A 17851-nucleotide genomic window follows, 5' to 3' on the forward strand; every position below is an offset into this window, starting at 1 on the left:
CCCCCTCCCAGGACCCCAAACCTGTCCCATCCCCCCCCCAGGACCCCAAACCTGCCCCCCCACCTGCTGCTGCCCCCCCGGGGGGGGTCTCCATCACCATCGGCTCCATCGGTGTCACCCGGCGGCTCTGGGAGATGGGGCGGGGGGGTGAAGCTGGAGCCCCCCAGATCCCATATTCCCCATCCCCCATCCCGTGCCCATATCCCATGTTCTATGTCCCATGCCCCATATCTGTATCCATGCCCATATCCCATGTTCTATGTCCCATATCCTCTACCCCATGTCCCCTATCCCATATCCCCCATCCCCTATTCCCTATCCCATGTCCCCTATCCCCTATACCCCTACCCCATGTCCCCTTTCCCATATCCCCCATCCCCTATTCCCTATCCCATATCCCCCATCCCCTATCCCATATCCCTCATCCCCTATCCCATATCCCCCATCCCCTATCCCCTATCCCATATCCCCATACCCCCTATCCTGTGTCCCCCACCCCCTATCCCCTACCCCATGTCCCCTATCCCATATCCCCCATCCCCTATTCCCTATCCCATGTCCCCTATCCCCTATCCCGTATCCCCTATACCCATATCCCCTATCCCCTATCCCATCCCATATCCCCCTATCCCCTATCCCATATCCCCCTATCCCCTATCCCATATCCCCTATCCCCTATCCCCTATCCCCTCTCCCCCATCCCCCATCCCCTCTCCCATGTCCCTCTCACGCTGTCTCAGCCGGGCCCGGGCCTCCCGCAGCTCCTCCAGTGCCCGCTGCAGGCGCTGCTCCAGCTCCGCCACCCGGCCCGGCAGCGCCGCGGCCCCGTCCGTGCCCACGGCCACCGAGCGGCGGCCCTGCGGCAGCGCCAGCGCCCGACCGGGGCCGGGCCCGATCCCGGTGATGCCGGAGCTGATCCCGGTGCTGGGGATGGAGCCGGGGCTGATCCCGGTGATGCCGGAGCTGATCCCGGGGCTGGGGATGGAGCCGGGGCCGATCCCGGTGATGCCGGAGCTGATCCCGGTGCTGGGGATGGAGCCGGGGCTGTGGTGTGGGGTGGGGGGGTGTGGTGTGGGGTGTGGTGTGGGGTGGGGGGGCGATCCCGGTGATGCCGGAGCTGATCCCGGGGCTGGGGATGGAGCCGGGGCTGATCCCGGTGATGCCGGAGCTGATCCCGGTGCTGGGGATGGAGCCGGGGCTGATCCCGGTGTCAGGGATGGAGCTGGAGCTGATCTTGGTGCTGGTGATGGAGCCAGAGCCAATCCCGGTGCTGGCGATGCTGGAGCTGATCCTGGTGCTGGTGATGCTGGAGCCAATCCCAGTACCACCAATAGATCTGGTGATGCCAGAGCTGATCCCAGTGCTGCCACTGGATCCAGTGATGCTGGAGCCGATCCCGGTGTCAGGGATGGACCCGGTGATGTTGGAGCAGATCCTGGTGGTGCTGGAGCTGATCCCAGTGATGCTGGGGTCAATCCCGGTGATGCCGGAGCTGATCCCTGTGCCGCCACTGGATCCAGTGATGCTGGAGCCGATCCCGGTGTCAGGGATGGACCCGGTGATGCCGGAACTGATCCCGGTGATGCTCTGGTCAATCCCAGTGACACCGGAGCTGATCCCGGTGTTGCCGGAGCCAATCTTGGTGTTGCCGGGGTCGATCCCAGTGTTACCGGAGCCAATCCCAGTGATGCCAGGGTCAATCCCGCTGTTGCCGGCGCCGACCCCGGTGCCCGCGGTGCCTCCATCCCCATCCCCATCCCCACCCCCGTGGCCGCAGCCGCAGCCGCGCTGGCTCCGGAGCCGCTCCAGCAGCAGCCGCTTCTCCTCCTGGAGGCTCTGGAGGCGGCTCCGCAGCGCGGGCAGGGCCCGGACCTGCTCCTCCAGCTCCCGCAGCCGCGCCAGCGCCGCCGCCATCTGCGCCCGCACCCCCCGCAGCGCCGCCGCCGCCGCCGCCGCCTCCTCCTCGGGAGCCCCCCCCCAGGACCCGCGGTGCCGGGGCCGGAGCCCCGGGGGCCGCCGCAGCGTCAGCCCCTGCTCGATGGCCTCCACGTAGCCCAGGAAGCCCAGGTCCAGCCGGTACCCGTAGGGGGTCTCCAGCCAGTACCGCGCCTCCCCCGGCACCGCCGCTGCCAACGCTGGGCCCGACCGGCGCCGACCTGCGGGGAGAACCGTGACAGCGGCACCGGCACCGCAACGGGAGCCCCCATAGAGAGAACACCCATAGGGGAACCGGGACCCCCCATAGCGGGCTCCCCCCCATAGAGCAAATGGGACCCCCCCATAGGGGGGGGCGAAGGGGACCCCCATGGAAACCCATAGGGGAACCGGGACCCCCCATAGCGGGACCCCCTCATAGAGCAAATGGGACCCCCCCATAGGGGAACCGGGACCCCCCATAGCGGGACCCCCTCATAGAGCAAATGGGACCCCCCCATAGGGGAACCGGGACCCCCCATAGCGGGCTCCCCCCCATAGAGCAAATGGGACCCCCCCATAGGGGAACCGGGACCCCCCATAGCGGGACCCCCTCATAGAGCAAATGGGACCCCCCCATAGTGCAACTGGGACCAGCCTCACTGCAGGACCCCCCAATAGCAGGACCAGGACCAGCCCCACTGTGGGACACCCCATAGCAGGACCCCATATGGAAGAACCAGGACACCCCTATAGCAGGACCCCCATAGGGGAACCAGGACCAGCCCCACTGCAGGACCCACCATAGCAGGACCCCCCAATAGCAGGACCAGGACCAGCCCCACTGTGGGACCCCATATAGAGGAACCAGGACCCCCCTATAGCGGGACCCCTCCATAGAGCAACCAGGACCAGCCCCACTGCAGGACCCCCCATAGCGGGGCTCCGTATAGAGGAACTGGGACCCCTCCATAGCGGGACCCCCCATAGAGCAAGTGGGACTGGCCCCACTGTGGGACCCCCCCTATAGGGGAGCCCCCCATAGAGCAACCAGAACCCCGTCATAGAGCAAAGGGGACCCCGCCATAGCAGGACCCCCCACAGCGCACCCCCCCACATCCCAACCTGGGACCCCCCCCATAGCACAACTGCACCCCATCCCCAACAGGGCCCCTCATAGCACCAGGAATCAAACCCCCCCCCTTAATGCAGACCTAGCCCCCCCACTGACCTCAGCCCGCCCCCCCCCATCAGACCCACGGCTGCAGGGACCCCCCCACCCCTACCTGGGAACGTGTCCGCAGGCAGGACCTGAGCCATGGCCCCGGCCTGGGGGGGGGACGGACGGGGTCAGCACCAGGGCCCCCCCCATCACCCCCCCCCCGTGTCCAGCCCCATGGACACCGCCCCCCCCCCCCAGTTCCCCTTTTCCCGGCGGCCTCCGCCCATCCCCACCCCGGGACTTCGGGGTCCCCCCCCCCGGTATCGGGGTCCATGGGGGGGTCCCTGGGCCATGGGGCCGGGGTTGGGGGGGGCTCCCCCGATGCCTGTGCCCGTCCCCCAGTTCTCGTTCCCCCCCCATCGCCGCTGTTCCCCCTCCGGCGCCTCCTCGCCCGCAGATGGAACCAATTAAGGGGCGATGGCGGCTCCGGCTCCTCCGCCCCACAGCGGCCCCACGGCCCCATCGCGGCCCCACAACCCCCGGCCCCATTGCCCCACATCTGCCCTGTACCCCCGCTCCAGCCCCACATCTGGCTCCCCCCCCCCAGCCCCACAACCTCTGATCAGTGCCCATGGGGCCGGGGCTGGGGGTGCCTCCCCCCCACCCCCACGTGATCAGCGGCCCCGTGGGGCGGAACCGACCCCGGGACCCCCCGAGACCCCCAAACCCCCCCCCCGGTTCACCCTCGGGCGCTGCCGCCGCTCCGGTAACTCCCGCTCCGCTCCCGCGCTGGCCACGCCCCCGCTGACCAAGCCCCCTCTAACCACGCCCCCCGCAATCTCAGCCCTATCCCACAGACCACGCCCACCTCTCCTTCCCCCAGGCCACGCCCCCACACGTGGCCACGCCCCCGCCGAGTGCTAGCGACGCCGCTGATTGGCTGCCGCTTCCCTCCTAAACGGCCTCGCGAACGTCATTGGTCGGCTGGCGCGCGCCGGGGCCGATCCCGCGCGTTTGCTGCCGCCGATTGATTCCGGCTCCTGTCAGTCTAAAGAAGCTCCGCCCCATCGCTCTTTACCCTATCACCGGCCGCCGTGCGGCTCTCTGCGCTCCGATTGGCTCCGGCCGCCGTCAGTGAGGAGCCGCCTCCTCCAATAAGAGCAGCGGAAGCCCCGCCCACAGCCTTCCGCTTCGTCTTCCAATAGCAGCCGTGCGCCCGCCGCCATTGGCCGAGCGCCCCTCCGGTCCCGCCCCCCTCCGATTGGCTCGTCCCTCCGCCAATCCCCTCCCGCAGCGCCTTCCCGCTCCCCCCTCCGCCGCGCGCCGGGTCCATTCCCTTTCTCTATTGGCCACCTACCCCTGCCACTCTCCGCCGCGCCGCGCTCCCATTGGCCCCTCCGCCGGCTGCGGGTGGGGCTTCCTGCGCGCCGTCCCAGCGTGCCCCGCGCGGTGTGTGGAGAGCGCGGCCTGTTCCCGCGTCGCCGCCGCCGCCGCCGCCATGTCCGAGTTCAGCGCCGCGGGGCCGCCGCCCGCAGCCGCCCCGCCCGGGGGGGCCCCGCCGCCCGCAGCCGCCGCAGCCACGGGGCCGCCGCCTCCGGCCGCGGGGGGCAGCGGCCCGGGCCCCGGCGGCGCCGGCGGAGGAGGAGGCGGAGCAGGAGGAGGCGGAGGAGGAGGCGGAGGAGGGGGGGGGGGCGGCCCTCCCGCCGGTATCCGGAAGGACGCTTTCGCCGACGCGGTGCAGCGGGCCCGGCAGGTGAGGGGCCCGGCGGGGGGGGAGGCACCGGGAGGCGCCGGGGTCTGCCCCCCGCCGCGGCGCCGCGGCCCCTCCCCCCACCCTCCCGGTAAGGCCCCGCCCCCCCCCCGGGGGGGCGCGAGGGGTGACCCCAGCCCCCCCCCGCGACCTCACGTGACCCCGGGGGTTTGGGGGGCGGCTGTTACCGCGGTAATCCCCCCCCCCCACCCCCTTTATAGTGAGTGTTCAGGGGGCGCCCCAAACCCCTTGCACCCCCCCGGTTATGGGGGGACCCCATTGATGTCGGGCTGGGGGGGGAGTTTGGGGGTGACCCCCCCCTCCTCTGGGCCTCTAGTAGGGCGTACCCCCGTGATGTGGGGCTCATGGGGGGGATTGGGGCTCCCCATTGATGTGGGGCTCATGGGGGGGGTTTGGAGGTTCCTCATTGATATGGAGCTCATGGGGGGGTTTGGGGGCTCCCCGTTGATATGGAGCTCATGGGGGGGTTTGGGGGCTCCCCATTGATGTAGGGCTCATGAGGGGGGTTTAGGGGTGATTCTCACCTCCTATGGGCGTTATAGGAGGGTTTGAGGGCCCCCCCCTTTTTATGGGTCTCAGAGCATGGGTTCCCTCTGATGTGGGGCCCCTGGTGGTGGTTTGGGGGTGATCCCCCCCATATGTGGGGCTCACAGCAGTGCCTTGGGGGGAGGGTCCTGTCCCAATGTGCACCTGGAGGGGGGTATTTGGGGAACCCCCCTTTGCTATGGGGCTCACACAGACCCCCCCCCTTCTGTGAGACTTATGGAGAGCTTGGGGGGGGGGCTATAATGTGGGGCTCAAAGAGTACTATGGGGGGGCTGCTACAATGGGAAACCCCATGGGGGGGGGATTTGGGTGCTGGGGGAGGGGGCCTCTTTTGGGGGTGTCCCCCCCCGGCCCCAACCATTCCCTTTGCAGATAGCGGCCAAAATCGGGGGGGACGCGGCTACGACAGTGAACAACAGCACCCCCGACTTCAGCTTTGGGGGGCAGAAACGGCAGCTGGAGGATGGCGGTAAGGGGGGGCACCTCAACAATGGGGGGCACCCCTAAAATGGGGGGGCACCGCTAAAACCCCATCTCCCTTTTGGGGGGTCACTGATGGTGTTTCCCCCCCCTCCCAGACCAGCCCGAGAGCAAGAAGCTGGCGGCACAGGGGGACTGTGAGTATGGGGGTGTTCAAGGGGGGGGCTATGGGGGGCTACAGGGCCCCCCCCCCGGCCTCACTGGGGTTTGGTTCCGTCCGCAGCGCTCCCAGCCCCATTGGGACCCATCCACCCCCCACCCAGGTGAGACCAAAGTGGGGTTATGGGGGGGTGTCCGGGGGGGGTGTTTTGGGGGTGTCTGACCCCCCCTTTGCCTGTGCAGGTCGACGGTGACGGAAGAATATCGTGTCCCTGATGGCATGGTGGGACTCAGTGAGTGGGGGGGGCGCGGGGGGGGGTCGAGGGGGTCAGTGGGGTCCCCAATGACCCCCCCTCAATGGTCTCTTGTCCCCCATTCGCAGTCATTGGCCGAGGGGGGGAGCAGATCAACAAGATCCAGCAGGATTCAGGCTGCAAAGTACAGATCTCCCCAGGTGAGGGGGGGCGCGGGGGGGCGGGACCCCCTCTTCACAATGGGGGCTCCCAAAGAGACCCCCCCCTTCCTGCTGGGGGGTCCCGTTGGTTCCAACCCTCCCCCTCCATTGCCCCATTGCAGACAGTGGCGGCTTACCGGAGCGCAGCGTGTCCTTGACGGGCTCCCCCGAGGCCGTGCAGTGAGTAGGAGCCTGTACCCCCACGAACATACATCTGCCCCCCTGGACATACATGTGCCCCCTGAACATACATGTGCCCCCCAGAACATACATGTGCACCCCCAAACATGCATGTGCCCCCCAGAACATGCATGTGCCTCCTCCAAACATGCGTGTGCCCCCCCGAACATGCATGTGCCCCCCCCCCAAACATGCATGTGCACCCTGGACATACATGTGTTCCCCCAAACATGCATGTGCCTCCCCCAAACGTGTGTACCCCCCAGAACATGCATGTGCTCCTATGAAACATACGTGTTCCTCCCCCAAGAACATGCATGTGCCCCTCAGAACATGTGTGTGCTCCCCAGAACCTGCGTATGCCTCTCCCAGAGCATGCATGTGCCCCCTGAGCTCATGTGTGTTGCCTTAAGACGTGTGTGGGTCCCAACAACATGCATGTGCCCCCTAAAAGCACAGATCTGCCCCCCCAGTGCATATGTGCCTCCCAGAACATGCATGTGTCCCTGTTCAACATGTGTACTACCACCAAAACATGTATGTGGCTCCTAACAACACGTATGTGCCCATAAAAATACACATGTGGGCGCCATAATCCACATGTGCCCCCCAAAGCATGTGTGTGCCCCGCTAAAACATGCGTGTGCCCTTGCCTAACACACACGTCAACCCTCCATACCATGGATGTGGTCCTAAAACATGCGTGTGCCCCCAAACTGCCATGTAAGCACCCCCCAAACCACCCATGTGCCCTGCAAAGCACATGTATGTGCCCCAGAAACACATGTGTGCCCCACTAAAACACGTGTGTACCCCCTAAAACACGCATGTACCCACCAAAACATGTGTGTACCCCCAAAACACACGTGTAGCCTCTAAAACACGCGTGTATCCCCTAAAACATGCATGTACCCCCCCTAAAACACGTGTGTACCCCTTAAAACCTGTGTGTACCCCCCAAAACACGCATGTACCCCCCAAAACCTGCGTGTACCCCCCAAAGCACGCATGTACTCCCCTAAAACACGTATGTACCCCCCCAAAACCCGCGTGTGCCCCCCCAGGAAGGCGAAGCTGATGCTGGATGACATCGTGTCGCGGGGCCGGGGGGGGCCCCCGGGGCAGTTCCATGACAACGCCAACGGGCAGAACGGCACAGTGCAGGAGATCATGATCCCCGCCGGGAAAGCGGGGCTGGTCATCGGCAAGGGGGGCGAGACCATCAAACAGCTGCAGGTACCGCACCGGGGCTGGGGTTTGGGGTGCCCCCCCCCCCTTTTCTCCTTTTAACCCCCCCTATCCCCCCCCACCAACAGGAGCGAGCGGGGGTGAAGATGATCCTGATCCAAGACGGTTCCCAAAACACCAACGTGGACAAACCCCTGCGGATCATCGGGGACCCCTACAAAGTGCAGGTGGGGCCCCCCCCCTTAAAGCCCCCCCCATTCACCCCCACACCCCTTGACCCCCCCTCTTTGTGCCCCATAGCAAGCCTGTGAGATGGTGATGGACATCCTCCGTGAGCGCGACCAGGGCGGCTTCGGTGACCGCAATGAGTACGGGTCCCGCATCGGCGGTGGCATCGATGTGAGTCCCCCCCCCCCATCCCCCCCCCCGTGGTTTTTGGGGTGCCCCCAGCCCCACATTGAGCCCCCCCCGGTGCCGCTGCAGGTGCCGGTGCCGCGGCACTCGGTCGGCGTCGTCATCGGCCGCAGTGGGGAGATGATCAAGAAGATCCAGAACGATGCTGGGGTGCGGATACAGTTCAAGCAAGGTCAGTGGGGGGGCTCCCCCCGCATTGTTTTAACCCCCCCCATTGTTTTAACCCCCCCCATTGTTTTTAACCCCCCCCCATGCCGTTTGACCCCATTCATCCCCTTGATGTTTGACCCCCCCATGCTGGTTAACCCCCTAATGCTCTTCACCCCCCCCCATGCTGCTTAAACCCATTCACCCCTGTTGATATTCACCCCCCTGTGCTGTTTAACCCCATTCATCTCCATTGATTCCCCCCCTATCCTGCTCAACCCCCTTCACCCCCATTGATGCCCCCCCTATCCTGCTCAACCCCCTTCACCCCCATTGATGCCCCCCCTATCCTGCTCAACCCCCTTCACCCCCATTGATGCCCCCCCTATCCTGCTCAACCCCCTTCACCCCCATTGATGCCCCCCCTATCCTGCTCAACCCCCTTCACCCCCATTGACCCCCCCACCCACCGGTCCGGTTTAACCCCCCCTCGCTGCTCTCCCCCCCCCCAGACGACGGGACGGGCCCCGAGAAGATCGCTCACATCATGGGCCCCCCCGAGCGCTGTGAACACGCCGCCCGCATCATCAACGACCTCCTGCAGAGCCTGCGGGTAGGGGGGGGGCGGCCCGGGGCTCCCCGCCCCCCCGGTGGGGACCGCCCACCCCTCACACCTCCCTTCCCCCCGCAGAGCGGCCCCCCGGGGCCCCCAGGCCCGGGGCTGCCCCCGGGGGGGCGGGGGCGCGGGAGGGGCCAGGGCTCTTGGGGCCCCCCCGGGGGTGAGATGACCTTCTCCATCCCCACGCACAAGTGCGGGTTGGTCATCGGCAGAGGTAAGTGGGGGGCCCCCCCCATTTAACGTGCTTGTGTCCCCCCCATTAGAACACACCCCAACACCCCCCTTTCCGTGCCCGCAGGTGGGGAGAACGTCAAAGCCATCAACCAGCAGACGGGGGCCTTTGTGGAGATCTCCAGGCAGTTGCCCCCCAATGGGGACCCCAACTTTAAGCTCTTCATCATCCGCGGCTCCCCCCAGCAGATCGACCACGCCAAGCAGCTCATTGAGGAGAAGATTGAGGTTCGGGGGGGGCGTACCCCAAAAACACCCCCCAAAACACCCCCTTTGTTTGCGCTCACCCCATTCCCTTCCGCAGGGGCCGCTCTGCCCTGTGGGGCCAGGACCAGGACCGGGGGGGCCACCGGGTCCCGCTGGCCCCATGGGGCCCTTCAACCCTGGACCCTTCAACCAGGGCCCCCCCGGAGCCCCCCCCCAGTGAGTACTGGGGGTTTATGGGGGTGCTAAAGATGAGGGGAGGGGGTTGTGGTTGTGCCCCCCCCATTCACCCCCTTTCTTCACAGCCCCGGAGGCCCCCCCCCGCACCAGTACCCCCCCCAGGGCTGGGGCAACACCTACCCCCAATGGCAGCCACCGGCCCCCCACGACCCCAGTGAGTATGAACCGCCCCCCCCAAGGGGCTTTTTTGGGGTGTCCTCCCCTGCATCTCATCCTTTGGGTTTGGGATGTCCCCCCCATCTTCTCGCCCCTTTTTGGGGTGTCCCCCCCATCTCCCCCCCTTGTTCTTGGGATATGCCCCCCCCATCTCACCCCCTGGTTTTGGGGTGTCCCCCCCCAGGTAAAGCAGCCGCGGACCCCAATGCCGCCTGGGCCGCCTATTACTCGCACTACTACCAACAGCCCCCGGGGCCGGTCCCGGGGCCGCCCCCCGGCCCCCCCCCCCCCCCCCGTGCAGGGGGAGCCCCCCCAGCCCCCCCCCACCGGCCAGTCCGACTACACCAAGGCCTGGGAGGAGTACTACAAGAAAATAGGTGAGTGCCCCCCAAAACCGTGGGGGGGACCCCACATTAACACCACCACACCCCCAAAAGGGGCTTGGGGGGGGTCCCAGACCCCCCTTAAGCTCTAGGGGGGGGCTTGGATCCCCTCTTCATGTGTGTGCCCCCCCCCCCCCAGGCCAGCAGCCCCAGCAGCCCGGGGCCCCCCCCCAGCAGGATTACACAAAAGCCTGGGAGGAATACTACAAGAAACAAGGTAAGGGCCCCCCTGCACCCCAGAAATGGGGATGAGCCCCCCTGCACCACATAAATGGGGATGAACCCTCCAAACACCCCATAAATGGGGATGACCCCCCAAACACACCATAAATGGGGATAAACCCCCTCTGCACCCCATAAATGGGGATGACCCCCCAAAACACCCCATAGATGCGGATGACCCCCCCAAACACCCCATCCATGGGGCTGAACCCCCCTCCACACCCCATAAATGGGGCTGACCCCCCCCTCTGCACCCCATAAATGGGGATGCCCCCCCTGAAAGTCCCCATCCATGGGGCTGACCCCCCCCAAACACCCCATCTATAGGGGTGCCCCCCCCTCACTCTGCCCCCGTTGCCCCCACAGCAGCGCAAGTGGCCACAGGGGGTGGTCCCGGCGCCCCCCCCGGCCCCCAGCCCGATTACAGCGCCGCATGGGCTGAGTACTACCGGCAGCAGGCAGCCTACTACGGGCAGACCCCGGGGGCCGCCGGGCCCGCGCCCCCCCCAACGCAGCAGGGACAGCAGGTACCGACCCCCCCGCACCCCCAGAAACCCCATGGGACCCCCCCTGCACTGCCCCAAACCCCCCCTGGGATCCCACCCCTTGGGCCCCCCCCACTCCATAATAGTGCATCCTGGGACCCCCCCAAACCCCCTTGGGACCCCCCCACACTGCCCCAAACCCCTCCCTGGGATCCCCCCATTGAGCCCCCAAAAGCCCCATAGCCCCCTCCTTTCCCTTGGGCCGCCCCACTCCATAATACTGCATCCTGGGACCCCCCAGACCACATTGGGACCCCATGGGGTACCCCCCCACTGCCCCAACCCCCCCTGGACCCCCATTGTGCCCCCCCACTCCATCATCCCCCATCCTGGTGCCCCCCCAAACCCCATTGGGACCCCATGGGACCCCCTCCCACTGCCCCAACCCCCCCGGGACCCTCTGTGCCCCCCCACTCCATCATCCCCCATCCTGGTGCCCCCCCAAACCCCATTGGGACCCCATGGGACCCCCCCCCCACTGCCCCAACCCCCCGGGACCCTCTTGTGCCCCCCCCACTCCATCATCCCCCATCCTGGTGCCCCCCGAAACCGCATTGGGACCCCCCCCATCAATAGCCCCTGTGGGGGTGTCAATGCTGCCTCCCTTTGACCCCCCTCTTCTCTCTGCCCCCCCAGGCTCAGTGAACCGAATGTGAAGCCCCCGTCTGTGACCCCCCCTTTTTGTTTTCAAGGAGCGCTCGGGGCGAGCGGCCCCCCCCCCAAAACACCCAAACACCCCCCCCAAAACCCACCCCATAGAGTGGAGGGGGGAAGGTCTCCCCTTTTCCCACCCCATTTTGGGGGGGATCCCCTTTTCCCCCCCCCAAACCGAACTCATTTTGGGGGGGGTCCCCCATTTCCACACACCCCCCCCCGCCGCTCACATTGGCCCCGACCGCCCCCGGGGAGCCCCCGGCCCCCCCCTCGCGGGTCAATGGAACATTCCTCAGAGCCGCCGGAGCCGGGGACCCCCCCCCTTCCCCTTCCCCCCCTCCCGCCCCCCCACAATGGTTGCTCCCAGCAAGGAGCCAGATCCCACCCCTACCCCCCGTCGGACGCTCGGTTTTTACTTTTTACCGCTTGTTTTTAACTTCACAAATAAACGAGAATGAAAAAACGATGTTTTTTTTTGGGGGGAAGCTGGGTTTGGAGGTGTTTTTTTGGGGGAAAAAGGGGATTTTGGGGGTGGGAGGGGTGGGAGGCCGCCGCTGTTGCTGTGGTAACGGAGGGGGGGAGAGGAGGGACTTCCGGCGGCGTGAAGGGAACTTCCGGTCCTGCGCACTGCGGCGGTGGGAGCCGCGGGCGGACGGCGAGGTGCGGCCTTTGGGGGTCCATAGTGGGCTATGGGGACTCTAAAGGGGTCTGTGTGGGCTCTAAAGGGGTCTGTGGGGGCTCTAAAAGGGTCTGTGGGGCTCCATAGGGGGCTCTAAAGGGGTCTGTGGGGGCTCTAAAGGGGTCTGGGGCTCCATAGGGGCCTGTGGGGGCTCTAAAGGGGTCTGTGCGGCTCCACAGGGGTCTATGGGGGCTCTAAAGGGGTCTATGGGGGCTCTAAAGGGGTCTGTGGGGATCCATAGGGGGCTATGGGGGCTCTAAAGGGGTCTATGGGATATGTAGGGGTCTGTGGAGGCTCTATGAGCACTCTAAAGGGGTCTATGCGGTTCCATAGTGGGCTGTGGGGATTCTAAAGGGGTCTGTGGGATCTATAGGGGTCTATGGGGCCTCTAGATGTGTCTGTGGGGATCCATAGGGGTCTATGGGGGCTCTGTGGGGATCCGTAGGGGGCTATGGGGACTATAAAGGGGTCTATGGGATCTATAGGGGTCTATGGGGTTCCATGGGGGGCTGTGGGGGCTCTCTATGGGTTTGCGGGGATCTGTAGGGGTCTGTGGGTGCTTTATGGGTGTCCAGAGGGGGTCTAAGGGGACTTTATAGGGGTCCGGGGGGGTCTATGGGGTCTCTATAGGCCGTGGGGCCGGTCAGCGCCTTCCCCCCTCCGCCGCTCTCCAGGACCCCCCCAAGCCTCATCCGGAAGCACCGGCGAGTGCCCCCCCCCCCGGGCAGCCATGGCCGCGCTGGTGAGGAGATGGGGGGGGGGAGCCCCGGGGAACCCCAACCCCCCCCCAAACCCACCCAACTAAACCCCCCCCCAAACCCCACCCCCCCATCTCCCTGTCTCCCCACAGGGCAGCAGCAGCCCAATGGTGACCGAGTACGTGGTGCGGGTGCCCAAGTGAGTGCGGGGGGGGCAAGGGGGGGTTTGGGGGGGGTTTGGGGGTGCCAATGCCGGGTTCTGCCCCCCCCCCCCCAGGAACACCCCCAAGAGGTACAACATCATGGCATTCAATGCGGCCGATAGGGTCAACTTCAGCACCTGGCACCAGGTGAGGAGGGGGGGGACAATGGGGGGATACAGGGATGGGGGGCAATGGGATATGGGGGGCATGGACAATGGGGGGGAACAGGGATAGGGGGCAATGGGATAGAGAGATAGGGGATAATGGGATGGGGGGGATATAGACAATGGGATATAGGAATAGGGGGATACAGGAATAGGAGGTACAGGAGTAGGAAGGCATGGATAATGGGGGGATATAGGAATAGGGGACAATGGGATATGGGAATGGGGGGACATGGACAATGGGGGGGTACACAGGGGTTTGGGGATATCGGGATAGAGACAATAGGATACAGGGGTCCGCGGAATATGGGCAATGGAGGGGGTACAGGGATGGGGCAATGGGATGGGGGGGCATGCACAATAGAGGGATACAGGTATGGGGGGACAGGGATGGGGGCACATGGACAATGGGGGGGTACAGCCGTGACGCTGGTGCTGGCGCTGCCCCAGGCGCGCATGGAGCGGGACCTCAGCAACAAGCGCATCTACCAGGAGGAGGAGCTGCCCGAGAGCGGCGCCGGCAGCGAGTTCCACCGGAGGCTGCGGGAGGAGGCGCGGCGCAAGAAATACGGGATCGTCCTGAGGGAGTTCCGGGCCGAGGAGCAGCCCTGGCTGCTGAGGGTCAATGGGAAGGCAGGCAGGAAGTGAGGAGGGACCGGGGGGGGATGGGATGGGGACAGGGTTGGGGATGGGGATGGGGATGGAGATAGGGATGGAGATAGGGATGGGGATGGGGATAGGGATAGGGATGGGGATGGGGATGGGGATAGGGATGGAGATAGGGATAGAGATGGGGATGGGGATGGAGATAGGCATGGGGATGGGGATAGGGATGGAGATAGGGATGGGGATGGGGATGGGGATAGGGATGGGGATGGGGATGGGGATAGGGATGGAGATGGGAAAGGGATGGGGATGGGAAATGGATAGAGATGGGGATGGGAAAAGGATAGGAATGGGGATAGAGAAAGGGACAGGGATGGGATGGGAAAGGGATAGAGACAGGAATGGGGATTGGAAAGGGACAGGGGTGGTGGTGGGGATAAGAAAAGGATAGAGATGGGGATGGGAAAAGGATAGGGACAGGGGTGGGGTGGGATAGGAAATGGACAGGGAGCATGTGGAGACAGGGATGGGGATAGGGACAGAGGTGGAAAAGGGATAGGGAGAAGGATGAGGTGGTGACAGGAATGGGATGGACGTGGGCAGGAGACAGGGAGGGTGATGGGCTGAGAATGGGGATAGGAGGATGGGGATGGACATGGGATGGACAGGGGAAGGACACGGGACGGACATGGGAAGGACATGGGATGGACACGGGTTGTACATGGGATGGACATGGCTGGACCGGCGCTGCCCCCGCAGGTACCGGGGGGTGAGGAAGGGCGGCGTCACCGAGAACGCCTCCTATTACATCTTCACCCAATGCCCCGACGGCGCCTTCGAGGCCTTCCCAGTTCAGCACTGGTTCAACTTCACCCCCCTGGCCAAGCACCGCACCCTCACTGCCGAGGAGGCCGAGGAGGAGTGGGAGAGGTGAGGGGGAACCCCCCATCCCCATCGTGCCCCCCATCCCCATTGTGCCCCCCATCCCATTATACCCCCCCATCCCATTATACCCCCCCATCCCATTATACCCCCCCATCCCCATGCTGTGTCCCCCCCCAGGCGGAACAAGGTCCTGAACCACTTCAGCATCATGCAGCAGCGGCGCCTGCGGGACCAGGACGAGGAGGACGAGGACAAGGAGAAGGCGGCCAAGAAGAAAGGGGGGGAGCTGCGGATCCATGACCTGGAGGAGGACCTGGAGCTGAGCTCTGAGGACAGCGAGGGCAGCGAGGGAGAGGGTGAGAGCTGGGGGGGAATGGGATGGGGATGGGGATGGGATGGGGATGGGGGGGGGATGGGGATGGGGATGGGATGGGGATGGGATGGGGATGGGGATGGGATGGGGATGGGGATGGGGGGGGATGGGGATGGGATGGGATGGAGATGGGGATGGGGATGGGGGATGGGATGGGGATGGGGATGGGATGGGGATGGGGATGGGGATGGGGTGGGGATGGGGGGGGATGGGATGGGGATGGGGATGGGGATGGGATGGGGATGGGGATGGGATGGGGATGGGGATGGGGAAGGGGTGGGGATGGGGGGGGATGGGATGGGGATGGGGATGGGGATGGGGATGGGGATGGGGATGGGGATGGGGATGGGATGGGGATGGGGATGGGGATGGGGATGGGATGGGGATGGGGATGGGGAAGGGGTGGGGATGGGATGGGGATGGGGATGGGGATGGGATGGGGATGGGACCCCTCCAAACTCACCCCTTGCCCAGGGGAGAAGGCGCCGAGGCCCAAGAAGGCGGCGCCGGGGGGGAAGAGGAAGAAGAAGAAGAAGGGCTCCGAGGATGAAGCCTTCGAGGACAGCGACGACGGCGACTTCGAGGGGCAGGAGGTGGATTACATGTCCGATGAGTCCAGGTATGGGGTATGGGTCATGGGGGGGTCCTCAATGAGGGGGGGTCCCCATTGCTGCATCCCCCCCTCACCCTGCCCTGCTCTGCCCCAGCAGCTCCGTGGAGGAGGAGGTGGGGAAGGCGAAGGTGACCAAGGAGGAGGAAGGCCCCAAAGGTGGGGATGGGAATGGGGCACCCCATTACCCTGCGGGGGGGGGGCCTGTCTGTGTGTCCCCATTGACCCCCCCATACAGGCATCGATGAGGCCAGTGAGAGCAGTGAGGACAGCGAGGAGGAGAAGGCACCCGAGGAGAAGGAGGAGGAAGAGGAGGAGAAACCGGCCCCGACGCCACAGGAGAAGAAGAAGAAGAAGGGTGAGGACCCCCCCCCTCACCCCGGACCCCCTTTAGGGGCTGAACCCCCCCAATTCACCCCCCAGCACCGTCCCCCCCCAGACAGCAGCGACGAGTCCCAGACCTCAGAGGAGAGCGACATCGACAGCGAGACCTCATCCGCGCTCTTCATGGCTGTGAGTGGGGCCCCATCCCGGGGGGGTCCCCATGGTTATGGGGGTGCCCTGACCCCCCCTTTCCCCCCCACCCATAGAAGAAGAAGACCCCCCCGAAGCGGGAGCGCCGCGGCTCAGCCACCAGCTCCCATGGGAACAGCCGGCCCGGGACCCCCACCGAGCCCCCCCCCAGCACCGGCAGCACCCTGCGGGCAGCGGCCTCCAGGCTGGAGCAAGGTGGGGGGGGCAGAGGGCCCCATGGGGCTCTATGGGCTGAGGGGAGTTGGGGTCCCCCCATGACCCCCCCTTTGTCCTCATTTCCGCCCCCCAGGGCGCCGCCCCCCCCAGGAGCCGCCGGCTGCCAAGAGGCTGAAGCTGGAGCCGGGGCCGCAGCCGCCATCGGGGAAATCCACCCCCAGCAGCGGGTCAGTAACGGGGGCACCCATTGATACCCCTTTGGTACCCATTGATACCCATTGGTACCCATTGACACCCCATTGATACCCATAGACACACCTGGACACCCCATTGATACCCAGTAACACCCCACTGACACCAAATAACACCCCCGCAGCCAGCAACCAACAGCCAGGGCTGTGTTGGGGTACATTGGGGCTGCATTGGGGTACATTGGGATGCTCTATGCTGGTGTCCCCGTGGCGCAGGGAGGTGCAGCTGACGGAGGAGGCCGTGCTGTGCACTGGGGCTGTGTTGGGTACATTGGGGCTGTATTGGGGTACATTGGAGCTGCATTGGGGTACATTAGGGTACGTTGGAGTACATTGGGGTGCTCCATGTCCGTGTCCCCATGACGCAGGGAGGTGCAGCTGACCGAGGAGGCCGTGCTGTGCACTGGGGCTGTGTTGGGGTACATTGGAGCTGCATTGGGGTACATTGGGGCTGTATTGGGGTGCTCCATGTCCGTGTCCCCATGGCGCAGGGAGGTGCAGCTGACCGAGGAGGCCGTGCGCCGGTACCTGACCCGGAAGCCGATGACCACCAAGGACCTGCTCAAGAAGTTCCAGACCAAGCGCACGGGGCTGAGCAGCGACGCCACCGTCAACGTCCTGGCGCAGATCCTGAAGCGCCTCAACCCCGAGCGCAAGATCATCGGCGACAAGATGCACTTCTCCCTCAAGGAGTAGGGACCCGCGCCCCACAATGGCACCCCTGCGCCCCATAACCAGGGACCCCCGCGCCCCATAACCGGGGACCCCGCGCCCCATAACCGGGACCCTGCGCCCCGTAACGGGGACCCCAATAAACGCTGGGAGGAGCCAGAGCCGTGTCCCGAGGAGGGGGGGATTTGGAGAGGTCCATTGGGATGTTTGGGGGGAGGAGCGACAGCTGGTTGGAACAGCCCTCTTAGCCCCGCCCCCTATCTCCTATTGGATAACGCGGTGACCAATCAGCGCTGAGTGCAGGCTGTGCTGGGAGATGTAGTCCCGACCAAAAGGAGGTATAAACCACACTGTGGGTGTGGTTTATACCCACCCTAACCCAATCCCCATGTGTGACCCCCAAATCGCACA

At 65.5% G+C, this 17851-nt stretch overlaps 2 protein-coding genes across 4 annotated transcripts; both read left to right on the forward strand.

The window, feature by feature from the left end:
• The first annotated feature begins 4516 nt into the window (after nucleotides 1–4516).
• Nucleotides 4517–11716, forward strand: KHSRP (KH-type splicing regulatory protein). Its single transcript, XM_061353788.1, is given in 21 exon segments — nucleotides 4517–4829; nucleotides 5766–5862; nucleotides 5972–6010; nucleotides 6097–6136; nucleotides 6216–6265; nucleotides 6355–6426; nucleotides 6549–6606; nucleotides 7671–7842; nucleotides 7923–8021; nucleotides 8095–8193; nucleotides 8278–8380; nucleotides 8868–8968; nucleotides 9047–9188; nucleotides 9273–9433; nucleotides 9510–9628; nucleotides 9715–9803; nucleotides 9990–10075; nucleotides 10077–10182; nucleotides 10328–10405; nucleotides 10777–10937; nucleotides 11592–11716. Coding segments are annotated over 21 exon segments (2136 nt in total). The 5' UTR covers nucleotides 4517–4574; the 3' UTR covers nucleotides 11601–11716.
• GTF2F1 (general transcription factor IIF subunit 1) lies at nucleotides 5141–17473 on the forward strand. 3 transcript variants are annotated; one of them, XM_061353791.1, is made up of 14 exons: nucleotides 5141–5146; nucleotides 13016–13030; nucleotides 13139–13185; nucleotides 13264–13336; nucleotides 13804–13997; nucleotides 14719–14889; nucleotides 15022–15200; nucleotides 15692–15836; nucleotides 15925–15986; nucleotides 16066–16185; nucleotides 16267–16340; nucleotides 16418–16556; nucleotides 16651–16744; nucleotides 17260–17473. In XM_061353791.1, exons 2-14 carry the CDS (start codon nucleotides 13019–13021, stop codon nucleotides 17462–17464), a joined length of 1515 nt encoding a protein of 504 aa, XP_061209775.1. In that variant the 5' UTR covers nucleotides 5141–5146; nucleotides 13016–13018; the 3' UTR covers nucleotides 17465–17473. The 3 variants fall into 3 exon arrangements, with proteins under 3 accessions (XP_061209775.1, XP_061209774.1, XP_061209776.1); XM_061353790.1 differs by lacking the exon at nucleotides 5141–5146 and having other exon boundaries at nucleotides 12924–13030; XM_061353792.1 differs by lacking the exon at nucleotides 5141–5146 and having other exon boundaries at nucleotides 12924–13030; nucleotides 15928–15986.
• The last annotated feature ends 378 nt before the right edge of the window (nucleotides 17474–17851 follow it).

Source organism: Neopsephotus bourkii, unplaced genomic scaffold, assembly GCF_033783945.1.
Source record: "Neopsephotus bourkii isolate Nb327-2 ecotype Australia unplaced genomic scaffold, CSIRO-AGI_Nbou_v1 NB_694, whole genome shotgun sequence".
NCBI classification, from domain to species: Eukaryota; Metazoa; Chordata; class Aves; order Psittaciformes; family Psittacidae; genus Neopsephotus; species Neopsephotus bourkii.

Bases quoted from the DNA above. Each gene is read 5' to 3' on its own strand.
- GTF2F1 (XM_061353791.1), top strand. The intron at 16,186-16,266 runs GTGAGGACCCCC...GTCCCCCCCCAG, and splicing joins GGAGAAGAAGAAGAAGAAGG to ACAGCAGCGACGAGTCCCAG. The intron at 16,557-16,650 runs GTGGGGGGGGCA...TCCGCCCCCCAG, and splicing joins GGCCTCCAGGCTGGAGCAAG to GGCGCCGCCCCCCCCAGGAG.